The 26,885-nt window shown below is 38.2% G+C and overlaps 1 protein-coding gene across 1 annotated transcript in view; it reads left to right on the forward strand.

Annotated features, from left to right (window-relative positions):
* The window catches only part of LOC131163716 (mitotic spindle checkpoint protein MAD1), a 138,401-nt gene that overhangs the window by 65,889 nt on the left and 45,627 nt on the right, over nt 1-26,885 (forward strand). The window contains exons 9-13 of the mRNA XM_058120419.1: nt 15,820-15,930; nt 16,020-16,223; nt 19,997-20,159; nt 25,726-25,816; nt 25,908-25,977. Coding sequence (XP_057976402.1) covers nt 15,820-15,930; nt 16,020-16,223; nt 19,997-20,159; nt 25,726-25,816; nt 25,908-25,977 — 639 coding nt within the window. The remainder of the gene's footprint in view (nt 1-15,819; nt 15,931-16,019; nt 16,224-19,996; nt 20,160-25,725; nt 25,817-25,907; nt 25,978-26,885) is intronic.

The following is a 26,885-nucleotide window of genomic DNA, read 5'->3' on the forward strand; positions in this document are numbered from 1 at the left end:
ACTCGTCTATGTTGGGTATATTTATTGACTGATAAAATTGAGGTTCGATAAGGCTTCATGAATTTTCACTCTATGATACAAACCCAATTTCACACAAAATTCAAAATCCTTGTACTGACAATGGTACTGAGTATTTCAATCACTCCTTGGGCACGTATCTTCAAGAGAATCGTATTATCCATCAAAGTTCTTGCATTGACACCCCTCAACAAAATGGGGTTGCTGGATAGAAAAATTGACATATCCTTGAAGTTGCTTGTGCCTTGTTGTTCACCTCTCACATGCCAAAAAAATTTTGGGTTGACTTTGCTCCAAAAACTCCAAGAGACTTTTCCCAATTCTAGGCTCGGATCACATCTTCCGCTTCGTGCCTTTGGGTCCACTATATTTGTACATATTCACGCTCCCAAGAGAAACAAATTGGATCTCAGAGCACTTAAATGTATCTTTCTTGGTTACTCTCCCACATAGAAGGGTTACAAATGCTATGACCCGATCTCCTAGAAACTCTATGTTAGCTTGGATGTCACCTTCGAACATACCCCCTACTACTCGCTTCAAGGGGAGTCCTTGAGTAAAGCTTGACCTTGAAACTCAGACTACTTTGACATTGCTATTTTCGAGACCACTCCATACCCTATATCCACTCCTTCACCTAGTACAGAAGGAAACTTGAGCTCAGGGGGAGATGTGGAAATACAAACAAATAGGGAAACACTTGTCTACTTAAGGAGGCCAAAATCGAAGTCCAATGAGACACTCACTTCTGAAGCACCACAAGAGTTAGAATCAGTGATAGTTCCAACTTTTTATGAGTTCGACTCCAATCCCGACCAGGTAAAACATGACTTAACCATTGCGTTTAGAAAACTACGTCGTTCATGTACTCTCCACCCTATCTCAAAATTTGTATCTTACAATGCTCTTTTTGCCAAGTGTCGTGCTTTTACTTCTAACCTTGACAGAATCTAGATTCCTAAAAACATTCAAGAAGCCTTGGAAATTCCAGAGTGGTGAGAGGCAATGATGGAAGAGATAAGGGCACTAGAAAAGAATGGAACTTGGGAGGTGGTGACTTTGCCAAGGGGGAAGAAACCAGTGGGCTGTAAGTGGGTGTTCACAGTAAAGCACAAGGCTGATGGCACAGTAGAACGATACAAAGCACGCTTTGTGGAAAAGGGGTTCACTCAGACATACGGTATTGACTACACCGAGACGTTTGCACCAGTAGCAAAGCTGAACACTATACGGGTTCTCTTGTCCCTAGCAGCAAACCTCGATTGGCCACTCCATCAGTTTGACATCAAGAATGCTTTTCTGAATGGTGAGCTAGAAGAAGAATTGTTCATGATGCTACCACCAGGATTTTGCAAGGAGGGAGAAGAAACTAGAGTGTGTAAATTGAAGAAATCCCTCTATGGGCTCAAGCAATCACCGAGGGCGTGGTTTGATAGATTTGCAAAGGTGATAAAGAATCAAGGATACCAATAAGGATTGTTAGATCACACTATGTTCTTCAAACAGTCCAATGAGGGAAGAAGGACCATCCAGATTGTGTATGTCGATGACATCATTCTCACTGGAGATGACATAGGAGAGGTGGAGAGATTGAAGAAGATCTAAGACACAGAGTTTGAGGTAAAAGACATGGGTCAAATGCGACATTTCCTGGGAATGGAGGTCGCTAGATCAAGGAAGGGAATTAGTGTGTCCTAGAGAAAGTATGTACTTGACCTTTTAACCGAGACTGGCATGCTTGGTTGTAAACCAAGCGATACTCCTATTGAGGCAGGAAAAAGAACAGAAGATGTAGGAAAGCCTGTGGATAGAGAGAGATATCAGAGACTAGTAGGTAGATTGATCTACCTCTCTCACACTAGACTTGACATTGCTTTCGCTGTAAGTGTGGTCAGCCAACACATGCACTCACCAAAGGAGAATCACCTAGAAGTAGTATATAAGATTCTAAGATATCTGAAAGGCTCTCCAGGGCGAGGACTATTCTTCAAGAAAGGTGATAGTAAGACGGTAGAGATCTACACAGATGCGGATTGGGCAGGATCAACAGAAGACAGAAGGTCTACAACCGGCTACTATACATATGTTTGAGGAAATCTAGTAACATGGAGGAGTAAGAAGCAGAGTGTGGTAGCCAGAAGCAGTGCCGAGGCTGACTTCAGAGCTGTTGCACAAGGGATGTGTGAAGGGCTATGGTTACAAAAGCTTTTGCAAGAACTACACATCATAGTAGAGCTCCCCATCAAACTTTATTGCGACAACAAAGCCGCCATTAGTATTTCTCATAATCTTGTCCAACACGATAAGACTAAACATATAGAAGTGGACATGCATTTTATAAAGGAGAAAATTGAGAAGGGGACAATTTGCATGACCCATATCCCTACAAGAGAACAATTAGCAGATAATTTCACCGAGGGATTAGAGAGATCTAGCTTTGAAGAGTTTATTTGCAAGTTGGACATGATCAATATCTATGATCCATCTTGAGGGGGAGTGTGGAATGACGGCCAGAAGTTTGAACGACGGCTACCTACCATGCACCCACCACCACCATGGTCTAAACTGTCAAAGAATTTTTTGAAATTTCGACTATGTCAAGTTTCGCTAAAATTTCGAGATTTCCGTTTTGCATAATTTCCGTCGAAATCTCAACGAATCATCCGAAATTTGTTGAAATCTTGAAATTTTAGAGAAACATGTTGAAATTTTAACCATAAAATGAAATTTTGTAGGAATTCAAATGAGAGATTTAGGAGTGAAGTGAAATTTCTCTCTTAATTTATTTTATTCATTTTATTGAAACAAAAGATTATTACAAGTGCTTTTGAAATTATAAGAAAAATTAAAGTTAGAGTAACATTTTATTTAACCATTCATGTCTAAATTATTATTATTTGTATAATAAATATTATTTAAATTATTTATGAACTTTATTTGTATTAACTGAATATGTTTAATGTACATTATCTTACAAATATATTTGATACACATACACTACTATTTTACAACTTTTCCACCTCATACAAAAGATAGATGTATTTAATTTGTAATATATTAGTCCTAAAACTTATATTATTATATTTGTTAACCATTTCTAAACTTTCACAGAGAATTCCAACCTTTACTACTAATTTCTGTTATTTTTTCAAATCAAAATCGAAATTGACATCGAAATCGAAATTTTTGTTGCAATTTCTGTTCTTTTGGAGCTTCGAAATTTGAGTCGAAATCGAAATTTAAGACCTTGACCACCACCTACCATGAGATCTTGCCACAAGCCAGAGGCTATAAATTGAGATGCCCCACCGAAGCTAAACTACATATCTCAACTGTAAGTTGTGTCCTCTTCTGTTTTTCCATATTTTTATTCTCTGTGTACATGTTAAATAGGGACCCGAGTATGTAAAGAATACACAATTGATTCATTCTTATGCTCTACACTAAAGAATGTGGGGTCCAGGTTAATATTGCAGAATTTAATGGTGACATGGAACCTAATGAATTCCTGGACTGTATGGACAGCATAGAGAGTTGTTTTGAGTACAAAGATATTCCAGAATATTGGAGAGTCAAGCTGGTGGCTGCAAATGTGAGAGAGGCTGCTTCTACTTGGTGGAAGCATTATCAAAATTATCATGAACTTAAAGGCAAAAGGAAGGTAAGAGTTGTTAGACCAGGGAATAAAATGAACTAGAAGCTCAAGGCATAATCCCTATCCTGGGATTATGAGAAAACTTTGTACCATTAAGTGCAAAATCTCGGGTAGCATGGGAAGAGTGTGAAAGAGAAGGAGAGCTTGCTTTATAGGTTGAAGCTCAATTGACATGGAATATATTAAAGAATATAGGGCATGATCCATAGTTGGGAGTTTAAACTTGGAATTGTCAAATGAGGAAAATACTAAAAATATGAGTTTATTCGCAAAATTAGAGTTAACAAAGTTAAGTTTGCACTAAAAAAGATGAAAAATGGGAAAGCTACGGAATCAGATAACATCCCAATTGAAGTTTGGAAATGCTTAGGTGATAACGGAATTATATGGTTAACTAATTTATTTAATACAATTGTAAAAACTAAGAAAATGTCAAATGAATGGAGGAAAAGCACTTTAATACCTATATACAAAAGTAAAAGGGATATTGAAAATTGTAATAACTATCGTGGAATTAAACTTATGAGTCATACGATGAAATTATGGGAAGGTTAGTTGAGCAAAGATTAAGGTTAGAAACAAAGGTCTCAGAAAATCAATTTGGTTTTATGCCTGGAGATCTACCATAGAAGCTATTTATCTTTTAAGAAGATTAATGGAAAAGTTTAGGGAAAAGAAGAGGGACTTGCATATGATATTTGTTGACCTTGAGAAAGCATATGATAGGATACCTAGTGAAGTTCTATGGTGGGTTTGAGAAAAAAAAGGTGTATGTAGTTGGTATACCGATGTCATTAAGGATATGTACGATGGAGTAATGACAAGTGTAAGGACTATAGATGGAGAAACTAGAGAATTTTTAATCACCATAGGTGTACATCAAGGATCTCCTTTGAGTCGTTATCTGTGTGCTTTAGTGATGAAATAATTGACTAAGAGTATTCAAAAGGAGGTTTCATGTTGTATGTTGTTTGCAGATGATATTGTATTAATTGACGAAACTACGGACAAAGTAGATGTTGAGTTAGAATTATGGAGAGAAGCTTTGGAATTTAGAGGCATTAGGATAAGTAGAAATATGACAGAATATATGGAATGTAATTTTAGTAATGATAGGAGGAATGTTGGAGACAAAGTTAAACTTGATGATGATGAAATAAATAGCACTTGTAGATTTCGATACCTTGGATCTATTATGCAAGTTGAAGGAGAAATTGAAGATGATGTAATGCATAGAGTTAAAGCAGGTTGGGTAAAATGGAGAAGTGCTACAAGTTTGCTTTGTGATCGTAGAATACCCTTAAATTTGAAAGGGAAATTTTATAGGAGAGTTATAAGACTAGCTATGCTATATGAATTAGAATGTTGGGCGACGAAGAAACATAATATCAAAAAAATAAAAGTTGCTGAGATGAGAATGCTTAGATGGATGAGTAGTATAACATCGAAAGATAAATTAAGGAATGAACATATTCGTGGTAAATTAGGTGTAGCTCCTATAGAAGATAAGATAAGGGAGAGACGACTTAGATGGTATGGACACTTGTGTCACAAGCTAAGCTTGTTCAGGGCATTATGCTTGCCTGTGACCGCTTGTCTCGTGGGTTTGGGATGGGTTTCCATCATGTAAATACTAGTATAGGGTTATTTTCCAGTATTTATTTCATTGTAAGCCAAATAAGGCAGTATGACTCCTCGGTCACTTTGATGTTTCATAGTGCCAGAGTGAGAATAGCCCAGAAAGCTCTTTAGGGGAGGGTGAGTGTTCATCAATCATTGTAAAACTCACTAGCAATTGTCAACGTGCTTAGCCTACTTGCCTCCCTCGCTAAGTATAACATGTCAACGGAGGATTTGTTAATGAATTACGTTTGCTTCAATGTTTACTGCTTGTTTGCCCCGGCTTTCATGAATTGATTATTGTTTTGGCTGCTATCTGAATGAATGTTAATGAAAGTGCTTTGTGGATGAATGTTGGTAAACGATAAGCTGGCTAGTTAAGCAAGAGTGCTTTAGCTAGCACTGCACGGCCCTTCACAACGGTGTGAAAATAGTCGGACCGTGACATTTGGTATCAGAGCCAAGGCTCGGTTGCTACGAGAATTCAGTTACCTTCGTTGTGGGATTTTGGAAGCTTTGGTAGTTGACCATGGCACCAAACAATGCTGAAAGACTTAGTGCACTGGAAGCACAGGTTGAAGAGACAACCAACAACATGGCCAACGAGATGGCCCAACTGAGGGGACTTGTTGATGAAGTGATGGGATCACAACAACATCAAGCAAGTTTGACAAGTGAAATTTCAGGGGACTTTCACCACACCGTGGAAACATTGCAGGCCCGGATGGCTGATCTGGATGCAAAGGTGAATCTGATGGTTCTTGCTATGGGGAACTCCAACACTCCAGGAGTTAGTAAGACCAAGGTACCTGAACCCATAACGTATGGGGGTGCCCGTGATGCTAAGGAGTTAGAGAACTTCTTGTTTGATATGGAACAGTATTTTCGCACTGTGAGGATGGCCTCAGAACAGATGAAAGTGGATACTGCAACCATGTACTTGGTTGGTGACGCCAAACTGTGGTGGCGTGCTAAGTACAATGACATTGAAAATGGAAACTGTGTAATTGAGAATTGGGCAGACTTCAAGAGAGAGCTCAATGCCCAATTCTTTCTTGAAAACGTTGAGTATAATGCAAGGAGAAAACTGAGAGATCTCAAGCATACGGGGTCAATCAGGGAATATGTGACACAATTTTTTGCTTTGATGTTGGATATTCGAGATATGTCGGAGAAGGACAAGTTGTTCTATTTTCTTGAGGGGATGAAATCGTGGGCAAGGACTGAACTTCATAGACAAAGAGTTCAAGACTTGTCTACCGCACAAGCTGCTGCAGAATGCTTGACTAACTACGCTGGGGAGAATACCACTTCGTCCAAAGGATCTGGCGGAGATGGAAACAATGGAAAGTCTTTCAAGAAAGGCAAACCCAAGAGTGGGGGAGCCGACTATAAAGCATCAACCTCAAAGGAAGCTTTGTCGTCTCGAGGGTTCAACACACCCAAGGGAACGGGTAAACTTGAGTGTTTCTTGTGTCGAGGTCCTCATAGAGTTTTTGAGTGCCCTCATAAGGCATCACTTAATGCTTTACAGGCTTCCATTGCTGAACAGGCAGTGGAAGACGATGGGGAAGAAGATGAGACCCTGAGGATGGGTGCAATGCGGCAGGTGAGCGCATTGGAAAAGTAGGTGAAAGCTGGAGGGCTAATGTTTGTGGACTTGAGAATCAATCGGATGAGCACTCGCGCTATGGTGGATACCGGGGCTACCCATAACTTTGTTTCGCAACCAGAAGCTTGGAGACTCAACTTATCCTTAGAGAAGGATACAAGACGCATGAAAGTAGTTAATTCTGTAGCCCAGCCTACTTTGGGAGTAGCCAAGCAAGTTACTGTGAAGCTTGGCAAGTGGGAAGGTCATGTGAATTTCACAGCACTACCATTGGATGACTTTCTAGTCATTTTGGGAATGGAGTTCCTAAGGGGAAAGAAGGCAATGCTGATGCCTTTGGCTGGTTCCCTATGTCTGATGGGAGATTGCCCGTGCATGGTGCAAGCTGTTGCAACGAAAGGAGATGATGGGAAGTTCCTTTCAGCCATGCAACTCAAGAAAGGTTTGAGGAAGGGAGAGCAGACATATCTAGCCACGGTGGTGGTAGATGAAGAAGTAGGCAAAGAGCTGGTGCCTACAACTGTCCAAGCGGTGTTGGATGAGTACAAGGAGGTGATGACGGATAAGTTGCCTCACGAGTTACCTCCACTACAGGGTGTGGAGCATGAGATCGAGTTGTTTCCACGAGTGAAACCACCTGCAAAAGGGCCATATCGGATGGCGCCTCCAGAGTTAGTAGAATTGAGGAAGCAACTTGATGAATTTTTGGAAGCGGGATATGTTCGCTCTTCCAAAGCACCATTTGGAGCACTGGTGCTGTTTTAGAAGAAACATGATGGGAGCCTGCGGATGTGTGTAGACTACCGCGCGCTCAACAAGGTGATAGTGACCAACAAGTATCCTATTCCGTTGATTGCTGATTTATTGGATCAGTTGAGTCATGCCAAGTACTTCACTAAACTTGACTTGAGGTCAGGCTACTATCAGGTGAGAATTGCTGATGGGGATGAGCCGAAGACTACTTGTGTGACACGGTATGGGGCATATGAATTTTTGGTGATGCCGTTCGGGTTGACGAATGCGCCTGCAACATTCTGTACCTTGTTGAACCAGGTTTTTCGTGAGTACCTTGACATGTTTGTCGTGGTGTACCTAGATGATATTGTTGTCTACAGTTCCAATCTGGAGGAACATAAAGAGCATTTGCGAAAGGTGTTCGATAGGGCTGAAAGGGAACATTCTATATGTGAAGAAAGAGAAGTGCTCTTTCGCTCAGAAGAGCATCAAATTCCTTGGTTTTGTGATTGACCAAGGTCATATCAGAATGGATATGGAGGAGGTAGGGGCAATTCAAGAATGGAAGATCCCAACAACAGTGAAAGAGTTGCGTTCCGTTCTTGGCCTTGCCAACTACTACAGGAAGTTCGTAGAGGGGTATTCACGGAGAACGACCCCTATGACAGAACTGCTAAAGAAGGGTCATGGGTGGAACTGGACAGAGGAGTGCGAGGGAGCCTTTGATGACTTGAAGGATGCCATGATGAGAGATCCGGTTTTGGCTTTTCCAGATGTCATGAAACCCTTTGAGGTACAGACAAATGCATCAGACTTCGCCCTTGGAGGAGTCTTGGTACAGGAGGGGCACCTTGTTGCGTACGAAAGCCGTAAGCTTAGTGAAGCGGAGCGGAAGTACACAGCTTAAGAGGAGGAGATGCTAGCGGTGATACATTGTCTCCGTGTGTGGAGGCAGTATTTACTTGGGGCAAGGTTTGTGGTGAAAACAGATAATTTAGGTGTTAGCCATTTCTTCACACAACCATAGTTGACACCCAAGCAGGCTCGATTGCAAGAATTCTTGGTAGAATTTGATTTCTCATTTGAGCACAAGGCGGGGCGATTGAACCAAGTCGCAGATGCACTGAGTAGAAAGGCCGAACTGGCGGCCTTACAAATGGTAACACATCTGACTTCAAGTACTGTTACCACAACGGTGCAGGGGCGCATCAAAGAGAACTTAGCCAAAGATCCAGTTGCGCAGAACTTAATGAAACTTACCGAAGAAGGGAAGGCACGACAATTTTGGATGGAAGATGGATTATTGATAACCCATGGTAACGGACTCTTTGTGCCACGAGCAGGTGATTTGATCTAGACATTGCTGAAGGAATGTCATGATACCATGTGGGCTGGAGATCTTGGATGGTAGCGTACTTTGGCCTTACTGAAGCGGGGGTACTATTGGCCGCACATGCTTGATGATGTGGTTGATTATACCCGAACTTGTCTCACTTGCCAAGAAGACAAGGTTGAGCGGAGGAAAACTGCTGGGCTGTTGGAGCCCCTACTAGTACCATGCAAACCGTGGGAAAGTGTCTCATTGGACTTCATCACCAACCTGCTCAGAGTGGGAGACGCAAGGTCTATACTTGTTATTATAGACAGGTTTTCGAAGTATGGTACATTCATAGCCGCACCGAAGTACTGTTCGGCAGAGGAGAGAACACAATTTTTTTTTAAGAACATTGTGAAATATTGGCGTCTTCCCCACGACTTTGTTAGTGACCGAGACTCAAGATTCACTGGTAACTTCTGGACAGAACTTTTCAGAATCTTCGGTTCACAACTTGAAATCTCTTCGAGTTATCACCCGCAGACAGATGGACAGACGGAGAGATTCAATGGGCTACTTGAAGAGTGCTTGTGCCACTTTGTGAACGCCAACCAAAAGAATTGGGTGCAACTACTTGATGTGGCTCAGTTATGTTTCAATGCCCAAAAGTGCTCCACGACCAACAAGAGTCCTTTTGAGCTTGTTACAGGCTAGCAGCCGTTGTAACCTCACACAGTGGATGTGCCGTACAGAGGAAAGAGTCCTAGGGCGTACGTCTTTACCAAAGAATGGAAACGGAATGCTGAGATTGCCCGAGCCAGCCTCGTGAAAGCTATTAAGCAGATGAAGAAGTGGGTAGATCTGGGGAGAAGACCGCAGCACTTCAACGTAGGTGACTTGGTGCTTGTTAAGCTCAATCCTGAACAGGTCAAGTCACTACGAGGACGAGATAGGAGACTATTTCGCAAATATGAAGGACCAGTCCCCATCTTAGCCAAAGTCGGGAAGGTCTCCTACAAAATTGACCCTCCGACTTGGATGAAAGTGCATCCTGTGTTTCACGTCAGCTGCCTCAAGCCGTACAACGCCGACACCGACGATCTAAGCAGAAATCAGTTAGCTAGAGCAGAAGTGAGTACAATGCAACCTGACAGACGTGAAGTTGAAGAAATCTTTGCAGACAGAGAGTTCACATCCTCAAGGAAGAAGCGGCAGGAATTCTTAGTGAAGTGGAAAGGCCTTGGTGACGAAGAAATTAGCTGGGTTTCTGTGGAAGACATGCAACCGTTCGTAGACGAAGTCGAAGTGTACCTTGCGTCAAAGTCTATGAGGACGCCAACCGCATAAGTGGGGGAGAATGTCACGAGCTAAGCTTGTTCAGGGCATTATGCTTGCCTGTGAACGCTTGTCTCGTGGGTTTGGGATGGGTTTCCATCAAATACTAGTGTAGGGTAATTTTCCGGTATTTATTTCATTGTAAGCCAAATAAGGCAGTATGACTCCTCGGTCACTTTGATGTTTCCTAGTACCAGAGTGAGAATAGCCCAGAAAGCTCTTTAGGGGAGGGTGAGTGTTCATCAATCATTGTAAAACTCACTAGCAATTGTCAACGTGCTTAGCCTACTTGCCTCCCTCATTAAGTACAACATGTCAACGGAGGATTTGTTAATGAATTATGTTTGCTTCAATGTTTATTGCTTGTTTGCCAAGGCTTTCATGAATTGATTATTGTTTCGGCTGCTATCTGAATGAATGTTAATGAAAGTGCTTCGTGGATGAATGTTGGTAAACGATTGGCTGGCTAGTTAAGCAAGAGTGCTTTAGCTAGCGCCGCACGGCCCTTCACGGTCCGACTATTTTCACACCGTTGTGAAGGGCCGTGTGGCGCTAGCTAAAGCACTCTTGCTTGACTAGCCAGCCTATCGTTTACCAACATTCATCCATGAAGCACTTTCATTAACATTCATTCAGATAGCAGCGGAAACAATAATCAATTCATGAAAGCCATGGCAAACAAGCAGTAAACATTGAAGCAAATGTAATTCATTAACAAATCCTTTGTTGACATGTTGTACTTAGCGAGGGAGGCAAGTAGGCTAAGCACGTTGACAATTGCTAGTGAGTTTTACAATGATTGATGAACACTCACCCTCCCCTAAAGAGCTTTTTGGGCTATTCTCACTCTGGCACTTGGAAACATCAAAGTGACCAAGGAGTCATACTGCCTTATTTGGCTTACAATGAAATAAATACTGGAAAATAACCTTACACTAGTATTTACATGATGGAAACCCATCCCAAACCCATGAGACAAGCGGTCACAGGCTAGCATAATGCCCTGAACAAGCTTAGCTCGTGACAACTTGCAACGTAGGCCACATAGTGCACCTATGAGGAAGAGTGACTTAGTTACTATGGGGGGCAGTAGAAGGAGTAGGGGTAGACCTAAAATAACTTGGGAGGAGATAGTGAATAAGGATTTAATATCCTTGAATCTATCAAAAGAAATGGTCTATGATTGCATAAATTGGCGGAAAAAAATTCATATGGCCGTCCCCACCTACTGGGACTAAGACTTGGCTTTGTTGTTGTTGTTTTTATCCATAGCTGGGAGTTTCTTCCAGCAGCATGGCCTCAAACAGAAACAGAAAGGTAGCACCCGCGGTCTGCACAAATGTTGGTCAACAAAAATCAGGCTTATAACCCACAGGGCCACAATGCTATTAAGCTCTACAAGTGTCTAGAACTTTGACATCAATTGAATAAATGCCTGTAAAGGAAGGCTATATGATGACTCAATTTTTCAGAAAACTAGGAAAAAGAACCAGAAGGTGTTGGTGAGGATGATAGACTTGCTACGAGATTGGGCATGAAGCTGACTTGGATGGAAGGGATTGAAGGTGATGAGGTTGGCAAAATGCTTGTTGTTCGAAGATCCATGCTTGCTCCTCCAGCAACAAATGTTGAAGATTTGTTATGAAAAAACATTTTCAAAAGGATCCTGAGACTCATATCAAAGTTCGAACACTTTAGGGATGCTTTGAAAGTTTTAAAGCAAAATGGGCTATATGCAAATATGAAATTGTGCGGATTCTTGGTTGACAGATTCAAACATCTTGCACTTGTGGTCTGTGCTCATGCTAAAGAAGTGAATCGAACTAAAGTTCAAGCTATTGTGGACTGGCCTACCTCAAAGGCATTGATTCAAACTAGAAGCTTCCATGGTTTAGCGACCATTTACAGAGGACACATCTACAATTTCAGCATCATTTTGGCACCAATTACAGTGTCTTAAAAGCATGACATATTGCTGGACTCTTGAGGCAGAAGAGAGGTTTTAGATTTATCAAACTTTGAAAAGTGTTTTGAAGTTGATTGTGGTGCAGCTAAAGTTGGGGTTGGAGCTGTTCTGAGTTAAGACTCAAGAGGGGTGTTCAATTTCTTATTTCATCCAGAAACTTAATGGAACACGACAGAATTACTGCAAACTATGATCTGGAATTCACTTAATGGAACACGGCAGAATTACTGCACCTGTGATCTGGAATTCTATGTTAGTTGATTCAGAGAGAGTTTACTTTACAGTCAGATAATGAAATTTTATGTTATCTGAACTCTTAGAAGAAACTGAAGCATAGAGGTGCAAAATGGTGGCCTTCTTGCAAGATTATACACTCATATTGCACAACAAAGCTCGTTCACAAGGTGGCAGATGTGCTTAGTAGGAGAGTATTTTTGCTGGTAACCATGTCGAAAGTGTTGTTGAGTTGTTGCTAACAAGAAGCAATACATGGAAGACTCCTATTTCAAAGGCATCTTAGAAAGACATGAAACCAGGGACAGCACAGTGCTTGCTGAATTTGTCCTACCAAGATGGACGTTTGTTCAGGGCAAACAATCTGTGTGTTCCAATTGGTTCTTTAAGAGATTTTCTATTTCTAAATTGCATGATATTGGGCATACTGGCCAGGATAAGACACTGAATTTGGTGTCTGAAAGGTATTTTTTGGCGTACCTTAGGTTGAGATGTTTACAAGTATGTGGAAAGATGCTGAACGTGGCAAATAGCCAGGGGCAGCAGCAAAATGTTGGTTTCTACACACCTTACCAGGACCTACTGCTCCATGGTTGAGGTAAGTATGGATTTTGTGGTGGGATTGCCAAAAAACAGTAGAGGTATTGATTCTGTATTTGTGGGCGTTGACTTCTTCTCCGAAACAGTTTATTTTGTAGCATGCAATGAGACGTTGAGACATTTGATGCTACTCATGGAGCCCATCTATCTTTCAAGAGATTGTGAAGTTACATGGCTTTCTCAAGACAATAACATTGGATAGAGATTGAAAATTCCTCAAGCCATTTCCAGAGAACTCTTTGGAAGTTGCTGGCAACTAAGCTGCAGTATAGCAGTGCCCTTCCCCAGACTAAGGCAGATGGAAGTTGTGAATCGGAGTTTGGACAATCTGTTGAGATTTCATGCCCTAAAAACATAGAGGTGGAATTTAATCCTACTGCAGGCTGAATTTGTTTACAACAACACTCTGAACAGATCAACAGGGAAGAGTCCTTTCCATATAGTGTATGGTCAGAGCCCCAATTAAGTTGTGGACTTGGTAGATGTTAACAACAGGTCCTGCATAAGTGATGCTGCTATTACCTATGCTGAAAATCTAATGTAAGTCCAAGTAGACATTCGTGGAAAGCTGAAAGAGACAAACCAACATTATAAAGAAGCTACTAATCATCATCAATGACACAGAGTATTAAGAGGAATACTTAGAGATGGTGTTCCTTGGAAGAGAAAGATTTTCCTACTGGTTCCTATCACAACCTAAAGGTTCCTAGATTCATGGAGAAGTAGAACATCATTTTAGTTATTGTATTTGTATATCCATCATTCGAGTCTCTTACAATTATTCCAATAATTACATATTCAATTTGTTGACGTATGGACGAATATGCAAGCATACATTTCATGCTTGTTTGAGTAGTAGCAATGAGATTCCCCAATATCATGCTAAGAATAGCTAGGATTTACAAAAGAAGATGCCATTCGTTTGATGAAAAATTAAAAGGAATATTGAAAATTTGAGTGGCTGAAGCTGAAGCAGCTACTCTCATAGTAACAGAAAGAAAAGCAGTGACTGGAGTGGGAGAGTCAGAATAAAAAAGAGATTCCTCACTTCTCTCTCATTCAAAACCGTGCACAAGGCCTTCATTTCACTTGGCTCTTAACTGAAAAAAGAAAGAACTCCTCTTCTTTCTCTTTTGATTACCTTCCTTGCATATATATAAGGTTGAATCCATTCGATTTCTAAGAAGATTCGACCATGCAGAATTTTAAGAAAATTTGGGGCAAATTCTTACGAGGTGGAGCTTCCTAATGGGCTTGAAACATCTCCAATCTCTTATGTTTCTGACATTTACATTTTCCATTTTGATATCCAAGATTTGCGCAACTTGAAGAGGAAAGAAATGATATGTACTTCTTATAAGAAAGGACAGGTAATTGAAGTTAGAAATTTCAAGACCTGATGAAGGAAATATTACAGCTTTCTTGTCAAGTGGGAAGGAAAACCAGATATAGAAAATTTGTCGATAAATGAAGAAGAATTTAAGAAATTCAATGCTGTTAGGTGTGCAGCTACAAAACTAGGCCATTGCTTATGTGCCTAGTTTCTTCTAACCCCCCGGGGGGGATGCAGTGCTGTTGCGCCAATATAGCATAATTAGTTTTGTTAAAAGGTGTCCTGAGCCACAAGGCTCCCCACTTCGCGAGTGTAGGGGGAGGGTCATCACAGTGTACGCAAGCTTACCCTTACTTTTATGCAGAGAAGCTGTTTCCTTGGACTTGAACCCCAGCTTTGCTAGTTGCTATTATATTTATTAGTTGTTCATTTTTTGTTATCTGGGTATCATTATTAGGGTCTAATCAAAGTGTGATTTCCTAGGTCTAGCTTTATTTTCAGAATTCATTAATAAGGTATTTTGAGTTTACAATTGTTAGAAACCATTGTAGTCAAGAATAGTCATTTCCCTGGTCAAATTTAAAGTGCAAGTTCATTATGTATTTTTATTTATCTTACGAATAATGAGCAGGCAGTACATTTTCCCTTTCCATGTTGGTTTGAATTTTGATATTTTCAGTGTTTTCCTGAAAACTTGGTAGTGTTGGTTGAGGATTCACCAAGTTGCTCCTTCCATCACTTCCACCACTTTCTGCACAAGAAGGTCTCTTTATGTCACTATACTTTCTAATCTGATAGGTCGTACAGTGGGTTTCCACCACGTATGCTGCATCAAAAATATAACTCTATTAGTATATTATTGAAGTCATTCAATAATAAAAAGTTTTAATAATTTATTAATTATTCTTTAACTAGCCTGTGTTAAGGGTGCTGTGCCCAAACCTAGGGTTACACCGTGACAAACATGTTTAGAGCATGAAAACAACATCACTAGTATGTCGAGGTACAACTGCATATTTGATGTCCTCTCTAGAGCCTAGTCTGCCACAGGAGTCTTGTGGTTTGAATTGTATGGAAAGTTATAGTGTTTTCTCAATTCTTTGATAAAATTGTTATGCTATGAAAAAATATGAATTTTTTATGGATGTTACTGAATATCGTTTGTGGTTGGCCATACAAGATGATACTTGGTGCACTATTTTCAAGGTTTTCATGCTGGTTTAGATGGCATGCTTATTGCTTTAGATGCTTAATTGTTGGGGTTTATATTCACGTATTAACTAACATTCACATATGTTGATGATGGTGCATATATGTTTCCTTGCCAGCTCTTGTGAACTTGCCTATATTTGTTGTTTTCCCCATCTGTTTTATAGATCTTAGTTGTTTATTGCAGCTTTCTTTGGTTACTGAAGAAAGAGACCAGTTAAGAAAAGTTGTTAATGAATTGAAGAAGCAAAGCAATGTTGAAGCTGGAGATGAAGTGGCCAATGGAACTCTTATTCAGGTTCTTGAGTTATTCTCTTATTATTTTTCTTAGTTTTATTTTTCTTGATATTATTTGGTTCTTTGGTGATTACTTCGTTTGTGTTGCAGGAGCTTGAATCATCTCTTGCAAAGAAGGAAGTGTGCATTAAGGAATTGGATAGTAATTTACGCGAGCAAATAGAAGTCAGTAATCGTCAAAATGCTGAAATAAAGTTGCTTGCTGAGAAATTAAATAATGAAGCACGAAGAATAAAGTCATTAGAGAGGGAAAGTGATAGGCTTCGTGCTGAGATTTCACTACTGGAATCAAAGGTGGGTCTATTTGTCCTCTTTACTAGGTTTTAAATTGCATGGATCATGGGGAAGTTGGGTAAACACTAATGGTAAGCATTCATCCGACTACTGGCAAAAAATTTAGTCATGGTTAGAGTTGATCCAATTAGTTGCCTTTCAGCTCATTTGGTATGCTCATTTTTATCCTTAACATGCCAGATCTTTGTTGTGAAATTAAGTTTTTATATGGATTTTGTACAATATCCATCACTTAGTTGTCCAGATCTGTCTCTTATTATTCCGAGACTAGAAGTTATGCTATGATTTCTAAATTTGAGGCTTATGAATTTTGTGGTAATTCTTGGTGCAATTTAGGTACAAAGGATGGGTAAAATATGCATATGAACTTGCTAAAAGAAGGGAAAAAAATAGTAAAATTCTAGGCAACTTTAGAATCGGAGAAGAATTATTTCTGTTACTAATTGAATGAAAATCTTGTTGAGGATTTCAGTGAAGATATCGACAATTCAACTCCAAATAGAAATTATGGGTATTGCCAAAAAGGTAAAGATTATTAGTTGTTAAGGAGGTATAAGAAAGATGAAAAATAGAGTTGATTGATTTTATTTTTTATTTCTCTCTTTATGTTTGTGGACTTTCTTTTTGTAATTCTTTCTATATGCTGTTTGAATAAGTTTATTTTTCGACCAAAAGAAGCGATGAAATTGGGCAAATAAAGTTTTATAGAGAAGAAATAGTCCTAGAAAGAAATAATACTACTTGTACAAAATAAGACCAAATAGAGCCTCACCTTTTGGTTTGTGTGTGCCTCATTACCAGAGTGGGAAGACTATTTCTTGTGTTTTCACTTCTTGCATTGTCCCTTTTTTGTGGAAATTGTAAACATCTTTTTCGGTGTATTTAGGGAGCAATAGGTTTGCCCTTTCTCTTTGGAGGTATGTGTTTTGTTTCTTTCAAGGGATTTGATAAAGCTAAGGAGAGGAAATTTTTTTGGAGAAGTTCTATGTTTGTAGTGATTTGGTGCATTTGGTTGGAGCACAATGCAAGAATATTTAAGGCTTCCGTTGCTCCAGTTGATCATTTGCGGCATAGAATTGTTTAAGGCTTCTGTTACTTAGGTTGATCATCTACAGTATATGATTGTTAGGATTATGTTTGATCATTATCCTATTATCCCCGCATATTTTCTAGGGCCGCTACTTTATTGACATTTTAGAAATTTGAGGATGACAACTAACATACTTTTGGTGACATGGTTACATTGTGTTTTGATTGTGATGTTCTAGCAAAGAAATTGAGATGTCATGGATAAATTGAAAGCATGGTCTTAAATTTGTCTAATTTCCTGAATTTTTGGATTTCGGAATGGCTCATACCTAAATATAGATTACTTTTTGCAAAATTTTGGCCAAAATTTTGAGAATTCCTTAAATATCAGAAATTTCAGTAGAATTTTTTTGATATATTGGATGAAATTATGGGGGTAAGTAAAACCTGGAAAAAAGACCAGAAAATTTATAGATTTTTTTTTAAAAAAAATTTGTTTCAAATTTATTCACAACCATATATTTTAACATTTCTTGGAGTTTCATTCATAATTTATTCAATTTATTTGGCTTTTTTTTGTTATTTAAATTGGAATAAAAATTTTTGTCAGCATTTCCATTAATTGAGGCCTCCAAATTTCCATTGGAATCTAAATTTTTGTCCTTGGTTGGAAGATCGGAATTCTGAGATTTTCAGCAACATTTGATCAAGGAATGCTATTTTATAACAACTTAGTGGTTTTCAATGTGATGATGGATTGGGGGCCTATGTATGGGTAGGGCTAGGTTATAACTTGTGAATGAGTTTGATGAGGTTCTTGCGAGAGAGGACATCATTTGGATGTAGAAGAATTGATTGAAATGGGTCAAGAATGCAGATTGCAGTACTTTGTTATTTCATATGTTGTCTTGTTAGAGAAGGAAGAATCTCATTGAAAAGTTCATTGGGGATGTTGGTACGACTGCAAACAAGTTGCTAGGTTTTACAAAGATTTGTATGGAGGAGAATGGTTCTAATTTTAGGGCTAGTGGAGCTTAAGACTTGGTGGTGTTGGTTGTTATCATGTTCTTTTCATTCTCTGTGATCATGTGCACAATTTTATTCTCTCTAACTTCATCCATTTCATTATGCTATTTATATGTCCAGTAACCATTGTTTATTGTACCGGATGCATGAACTGATTTTCAGAACCCTGTAGCAAATGGGCTATTTACTAGAATGTTTATAAGAACCCTTGAACGCCCATCTTTTCAACATAACCAAACTGGAGCATCCATATTCCTTTGAAGCCTTTTTATGCTCTTGCAATGTTCTGTCTTTTTCATTGACTATCTCTAAGGATCCATGTCCTTATCTCATGCATGAATGGTACTGAAATCGTGCCCATAATTAGCAATTTATCCACCGTGGTACTTAATTATGCTCATTGGTCAATCTAAAAAGGGGACTAGTTTTGAACACACAACACCCAATTTTTATGCTAACCTCCTTTCTTTCTTCCATTTTTAGTTTAGAGTATAGTTATTGCTTGATAATTGAATTTATCGACTGGACATGCTGGTCTAGGATTAAAGCCTGCCCAGGCTACCTGTTCCAGCCCCGCTCTTTTGTTGTACAAAATCTCCTACTGTTGGAAAAGATATACACTTATACTGGATCCATTCCAATTTTTCGAGCAGTTTATTTCTTTTAGTTTTTCTTTTGTGCAAATTTTTCAAGAGCCATCTTGCACTGATTTTTAACATCCTTGGGAACCTTTATGGAAGGTTTCATCCCCTTTCTTGTACCTGCTGGATGATGCTTAGATCTTGTCAGAGTCCCACCCAGTACAAGATTCTTTTGTATACTTCCAAAATAAATCATTTCTTTGACATTTTGAATCATTCTCAAACATGGTTAGTGAACACAACAGCAGCAATACTCCACATGAAACAGAGAACACAATCAGCGTATGTTTGTATGATTGTGTGTCAAAGTGGAATGGGGAAACGAGTGTTATATGCGCGTGCAGGAAGTAACAATAGCAAACCAAAAATACACAAGAATGGAATAAAATTAGATTGAAGAAACCAATGCTCAATGCAAGCAAGAGAACTAGGGAAAAGGCTTGTGGCTTGTTCTTATGAAGTGAGATGAAGAATCAGTTTATGGTCAAATAACCCACCTGAATCAATTAAGGCCGTGGATGGGGGTCTTTGACTCTTTTTTGCTGCCACTGTTTTAATAATTGCAAAATGATTGCAAAGTAATCCTAAAAAGTGTGCCTTGAGGAAAAGCAGTAAAAGGTGCACATCTGACCACAAGGCATTTGCTTTGCACCATAAGGCGTATGCCTTTCTGGGAGTTTCACTTTTTGGTTGACAACTTGGGGCTTTTAGCTTGCACCTTGTGCACAAGTCACACTGCGCTTCTGACAGCAAAATAGTGCATTTTTTGCGCAGTGACTGTAAAAACTTACAGGCATGGACATAGTAACAGGTGGAACATTGGAAAGCATCAGCACACCAAAATTATGGCTCACATTTCTAACGTAGGTCAAAGTGCTGGTTTCAGCACAATTACTTGTTGATACTGGTAGATGCTTTCATGGTTTGGCAAGGGTTTTGTTGAGAAATCCCCACTGGCTGTGCAATGACAAGACAGAAAGAGAGCAACAGACTAATGATTTTGCTTTATACCTGTTACTAATGTGAGATTGCTTACTAGTCACTCCTTGCAATTATTCTTATTTTTTTTTACTTCAGTTGGGTCATGGTGATTTTTCTACTGCAAATACAAAAGTTTTGCGAATGGTAAATACGCTTGCGATTGATAATGAGGCAAAACAAACGATTGAGGCTTTGCAAACTGAGCTACAGAAGACAAAGGAAAAATTACAAGCTTTTGAAGAATTGAAAAGACAGTCAGGTACCAAGAAATGTTTGTCAGCAGTCAATTTTTTTGTTAGATCCATTTACATGACTGAAGTCCATCTTATTGTAGCTTGTGGGTTTAATTTCCCTAGAACAAAATTTTCTGCCCATTGGGTAGAAAGTGTCTGAGAAAATTTAGTGTTTTTGCCAGTTAACATTGCTTATTAATTAAATTATTTATTTGATACTATTGAATTCATGATTATTAGAATTATTTTTTTGATTGAAAAAGAAAAAATTTTATTAAGGAGAACCAGAAGTAAAACAAGGAGCATAAGAAATCCTCCTTAAAAGATACAAGAAAAATGTGAAAAAATGAAAAGAATTCAGAACAGCAGAGCTGGTCAATCATGCTGTAAATCAGAAAAAGAAACCCCTTTGAAACATTCGGCTGCAAAATCCTATGAGGCCAGATACTGAATCCTATCCCAAAGCATAATCAAAGACATCCTCTTTCCTGTAAAAATATGAGCATTTTGCTCGAACCAATCCCCTACAACACTGGAAAAATCACAGACCTCCACAATAATTAGAATTATACTTGTCTTCATTTTTCATTTTCTGTTTTTTGCTTCATTAGCTTATTTAAAATGCTCTGTGTGCGTGTGTGTGTGTGTGTGTGTGTGTTTTTCATGAAAGCAAGCTTGAATTCTGTCTTAAGTTGCACAGAAAACTGGGAACAGCTTTGCCCAGCCATCCTCAGAAACAGCTGAAAGCAAATTGTTTCTGCTTCAATCTGTCTATTCTTGTAACTTATTTTTTTAAAAAATAACAACAAATCCGTTTTACTGAACGTGTTTTTACCATGCCTTTTACTAAATCTGTAATATGGGTAACTAATTTATTTAAGACAATTATAAAAGACTAGGAAAATGCCATATGAATGGATGAAAAGCATTTTAATACCTATATACAGAAATAAAGGAGATACTTAAAATTGTGAAAACTATCATGGAATTAAACTTATGAATAATTCAATGAAACTCTGGGAAAGAGTAATTAGACAAAGATTAGGGTTAGAACCGAGAGTGTCAGAAAATCAATATATGGGAGATCAACTGTAGAAGTTATATATCTTTTAATGAGATTAGTTTAGGAAAAATAAGGACTTGCATATGCTTTTATATATTATAGAGTAATGACTATCGTTAGGACTATTGATCAAGAGTCTAGGGAATTTTCAATCACAATAAGGAAGTTCTATGGTGGGTTTTTAGAAAAAAGAAAGGGAGTTTGTAGTAGGTATATTGATGTCATTAAGGAGTACGATAAAGTAATGACTAGCGTTAGGATTACAGGTTTGGAGTCTAAGGGATTTTAAATCACATGAGGCATATATCAATGATCTACTTTGAACCCTTATCATTTTGCACTTGTGAGGGATTCACTTACTAGGAATGTCCAAAGTGAGGTTCCATGGTGTTTGTTGTTTGTAGATGATATTGTCTTGATCAAGTTACTTCAATATTTGTGTTTGATTGGTTCTTTGGTGGAAGTGCTTGGCTTTTGTCAAAGCCCTGAAGGCCAATGAATTGTCGAATCCTTGAAGCTAAACTAGCTCTTCTTCTCTGATGAGGTTCATAGAGATGAAGTCAGGCTTGATGGTGGCATGTCCAATGTGAAAAAGGGTCAAAGGGAATTAGCTAATTTGAAGTGTTTAGTGAACTAAGATGGGAATGGTTTGAAGGGGGGATTTCTTGGCTAATTATTGCAGTTTGTTTTTTCAAAATATTTTTGTTATGCTTTTATTCTTTATTTGTTTATTTATTTTTTCTCTTCTAGAGTTTTCTTTGTTTTATTTTTTTTTTTTATTAGGATTTAGTATCCTTGCTTCGATTGTACATTCTCTACCTTAATATATGTTCTTTTAGTATCCACAAAAAATATTGTCTTGATCAATGCTTTACAAGGCTCTCTTGAGGCTCCCCTTGATGCTTGCCTCAATGCAAGACAAGCCTAAAATGCCTTGAGACTCAATGTAACATACCAAATCCCCCAAAAGGCTAACACATCACATATCGAGGTTTACACATTTAAACAAAAGGTTGTGTCTTTTTAGTTGAGGCTGCTACATTTTGGGTGCGTGATTCTCAAGTTAGATTTTTCGCAAAAAAATTTTAACTCCATATTTATATAAAAAGAATGTCATAATTGTCATGTTGGTGAAAACAACTTGGATGACTCTCTCTCTCTCTCGTGCACGTGTGAGCGAAACTTCTCTCACTCTTGCTCGAACACTACCATGGCTTTATTAGCAGTATGCAATGTGAAAGCGATTAGTTTAGATCGAAGGAAAATCCTTTTTGAGACTGGATAAGGAGGGGGAGACTCCTTTTTTGTGTGTGTTTGAGAATAACATTTCTCATAATAAGTGGGTTAAATTTTCGAAAGCGGATGTTTCTTGGTTTGCCGATGGATAAGCTTTCATTTGGTTGGAAAGGGTTTCTAGAAGTATTCGTAAAGGAAACATACATTGCTGGATGTCTATTAGGTAGAGGGTGGAGAAGTTTTTGGAGTTAGGTCTGAGGAATTTTTTTGGTTTCTATTTTGGTGGCATAAATAATTTGGATCGTAAAGCTTTGCAGTTGATTTATGAAAATTTGCAATGGAGCTTCGTCGTGATTATGAAGGTTCTGGCATTGCAAGCACTTTTATCTCCTAGATAGTGGAGTTAGGTGGTGATGGAAGGGAAGAAAGGCTGAGGTTGCACAAATCGTCGTAAATTAGGAAAATTGTTTCTTAGGTGTGGGGGTTAGCTACAATTGAAGGAAATAGGGGTGACATTACTGGAAATTGCGGTTAGATTGGAGGTGAATGCTCATGGGGTGAAGGTTTCTAGTGTTTTGGACGTTGCAGCGAATGTTGTAGAGGCGGCTAGGGCTGTCTTTCAGGATGAAGAGGCAAAGAATACTAGGCCCGTTTGATCCTCATTTTGGATTTGGTCCAAATATGTGAGAAAGGAGGAGCCTCTTTTTTAACGAAGTTGGGCCACTTAATTGAACAAACCAATATTTGGACAAAAATGCTATGTGCCTCTTCTTGGATTCTAGAGAGGGCTTTTCTGATTTTTCTCACTTGGGTCTTTCATAGATGGGCCTCGTCAATCATGTGCTAATAGAATTCAAAATCTTTCTCCGGTCCTCCAAGACAAGCATGGAACATATCAACATTCAAAGCATCATTAGGATGATTTTAGCTTGGTTTGTGATGAAAATGATGATAAAAATAATTGTGTCAGATTTGTTGTTGATATTTGGTTTTGTAGAGGGATTAGAGGCTGGTATTGCCAAGAATAATAAGAACAAGCTTCTTTGGTAGGAAACATGATGTTTTTAGCTTTGAAATAGTAAAAGTCTGAGTGTCCTAAGGTTTACACTTGTTGGAAGGTTGTTTTGATGGGTGTGGAGACGAGGAAATTACAAAGAAGCGAAGAGAGAGAGCATTTTGGTGAGATAGGGCCAAAGATTATAAGGTGAAATTTGGAAGGCGAGTTAAGTATTGTGGATGATATACATGCTAAGATGAAGGATATAGTTAGTCATGGAGCTAGAAAAAGAAAGGAGGCTAAGAAATGAGGAGGTGTTTCAAATAATGATAGTGATGACATTTGTGAGTTTGATTGTGGGGGTGGGGGGGGGGGTGTTTGCTATTGGATGAGGTTCGGGTGCAATGTGGAGGGGATTTATCATACGTACACCTACCACCACTGGAAGGATTGGAGTGGTTTTCCATTTTTGAAAACAATGGGGTGGATAATATAATGCACAAGGACGGAATTCCACCTATACTAGTGGTGGTGATTTCAAGGAAGGATTTATAAGTTCAAGATGTTATGGATAAACTGGATTTAAGGATGTGTGATGCTAGAGGTATTGAAGTGCACATTGATTGGGGTAAAAACAAATTGAAAAGGGTCAGAGAGATTTAGCTAACTTGGAGTGCTTGGTTAATTACGACAGAAAGGGATTGAAAAGGATTTTTCTTGGTTAATTATATTTTATATATTTTATTCATATTTTAATTTTTAAATTTTTTTTTTTTCAGGTGAACTTATTGTCCGATTAGGTTGGAACATCTATTTCTCAATCTAATATACCTCCTTTATTTATAAAAAAAAAAAAAAAAAGGAATGTCATAATATGAGTTGATTCCTAAAACTCTTGAACCTCAGCAGCTCCAAAATAATTTAGAGCTGTATCTTTGATCTCGAAAATAATTTTAACTTTGTATTGTTGTAGCTATCTCTTGTCATTATTAACATTATGAATTCCAATTACCAATTTTTGAATGGCCAACAAGAAATTTGCAAAATATTTTTGATTTTATAGGACAACTATAAGAGCAGGTATGATATTTGGATCAAATGTTGGGCAACTAAGAAGCAATATATCCAAAAAGTAAGATAAGGGTTGGGCCGGGGGCAGCTCCTTTGGGTATTTGCAACATTGGCCAAATATTATAGTGGTGAGTAGGATTGAGCTAGTTTCTATTGATGGTAGTAGAAGGGGTAGGGATAGATCTAACATAACTTGCAATGGGATAGTAAGGATTTAATAACCCTTAAATTTTTGGATGAAATTGCCCACGATCATGCAAATTGGCAGAAAAAGGATTCATGTAGTTGATCCCACCTAGTGGGAGTTAAGGCTGAGTTGTTGTTTTACTAAATATGTAAATAACTACTGACAGAAAGCCAAAAAAAAAAAAAAAATAAAATAAAAAAATTTACGAGGCAGAGCTGCATTTGCTTTTCAATGACCAGAATGTACCAACAATTATTGAACAATATGAGGTGTTAATTGGCATTAAAAATATATTTGGCAAGATCATAGATTTGTCTAACATTTCCATGTTAACTCGGCAAAAATGTTCCGGAGGATGGATTTAACAAAGATTCTGGATGGCCAAGTAAAGGCCCAAAAGCGAACTTCTAGTTCCCACTTCTTTTATGGGGACATGTCTCCATGAAGAAGGGAGCATAATCATTATTCTCTTTTCTATTCCACTCTTTTTTGTCATATTTTCTTTGGAAAAGTGCAGCATGACCTTCCCAAAAGTGGGCTTCCAGTTGACCACTTCTCATATGTGGGCATGTCTCCATAAAGAGGGGAGTGGAATCATTATTCTCTCTTCTACTTCCCTCTTTTTTTTTTTCAAAAAAGTGTGGCAAGACCTTCTGAATTGGGTGAAAAAGAAAATTTCTCTTTCCCTAAGTCAATCTAAGGGTTACAAGGTTCCATCACATAGTTACTAGGAAACGCTAGCACCCAAGTGAACTTATTGTTATGAACATTCCGAAATGTGGTACAGTTTGTTCTGGAGTGTTAAACCTAACCCAAAGTTTTAATTCAATATTTTTCACATAATATATTTTTTTATTGGTTAAAGTGGGGTATCGTCACATTTTAATTCTATTTTCTGTCATTATTAATCTATTTCACAAATTAAAATCTCTTTCAGATTTAGGAACACATCAACATTCTCTCCAAGATATACAAGTGCCATTACACCATATAATGCTTTTTCTTCTATTCTGATTGCTTGTTCTATTAACTATACAGCTGATGCTGGGCAACTGGTAGACTCGTATATATCAGGACAGATAGTTCAATTCAAGGAACAAATTGCAACACTTGAGAAACGCGAGAAAAGGTGAGTGGTCAATAGGTTTTTAGTTTTTTTTTTTTCTTTTAACTGATTTAGCATCATCATTATTGATAGTTGTAGTATGCTTTTGAAACAGATATAAGACTGTTTTCGCGGATAAAATTTCAGTATTCAGAAGGGCATGTTGTGAACTTTTTGGTTACAAGGTATTTGAAGAACTTTTGTTGTCATTATGACTATAGCCACGGTCATGATGCTTTATTTTCTAGTTTATTTTGGCCCTATATTGGCTGGGCATCCATGGTCAGTAATTTTGGCCATGGTGTGTGGAAATAAAAGCATGATATACTTCTAATTACTGATTAAATTGTTGTTCAAGTTGCTGCTGCTTGTTATCATGTTCTATTATGTCATAAACACCATGACACTTTTTTCTAGGTGCAGTGGTTGGGGAATGGGCAGTTGTTCCACAATTGATGATTGAACACTATCTTTTGAACGTGTTTCCAGCTTAGTTTTATTTGAAACACCTCTGTTCAAACACAGATTTCTAATGAAAAGATTAGGAATCTTGCTTGGTTATTGCTATATTTGAGCATTTATGATGCAATTGAAGTCATTACAAGAAGTTTGAAAATTGGCCCTACTATTTTTTGTGAACTTTCCTATATTGTGTGGGCTCCATAATGAGTTCTCTTGTTTCATTATCCTTGTAAAATTTGCTCTCTTTAATGAATTTTTCTTATACATAAAAAATATTTTCAATTTTTTGAATTTATAGGGACCTTTTGAAGCAATTTATTTTTGGCTTTCGAAATCACTAGAAATCAATGTACTACTCTACTACTAATCAATTAGATTTAATACTTAATTAATTAGTTATGTACTAGAATCGTTAAATGTGCTATTGATTGGTTTAGCTACTTGCTAGGATGGTTAATAGTGGCCCTTTGATCAAAATTAGATTTGTTAATGGTTACTTAGTGTTTTAGCATTATTAGTATGTACTAGAGTTATGTTAGTAAGTGTGAGTTAATAAGGGTATTGTGGTCATTGGTATTGTACTTGACATATGTTATAAATAGAAGGAGAGACCTATCATTGAGGTTAGGTC

This window comes from Malania oleifera, chromosome 9 (assembly GCF_029873635.1).
Source record: "Malania oleifera isolate guangnan ecotype guangnan chromosome 9, ASM2987363v1, whole genome shotgun sequence".
Lineage (NCBI taxonomy): Eukaryota > Viridiplantae > Streptophyta > Magnoliopsida > Santalales > Ximeniaceae > Malania > Malania oleifera.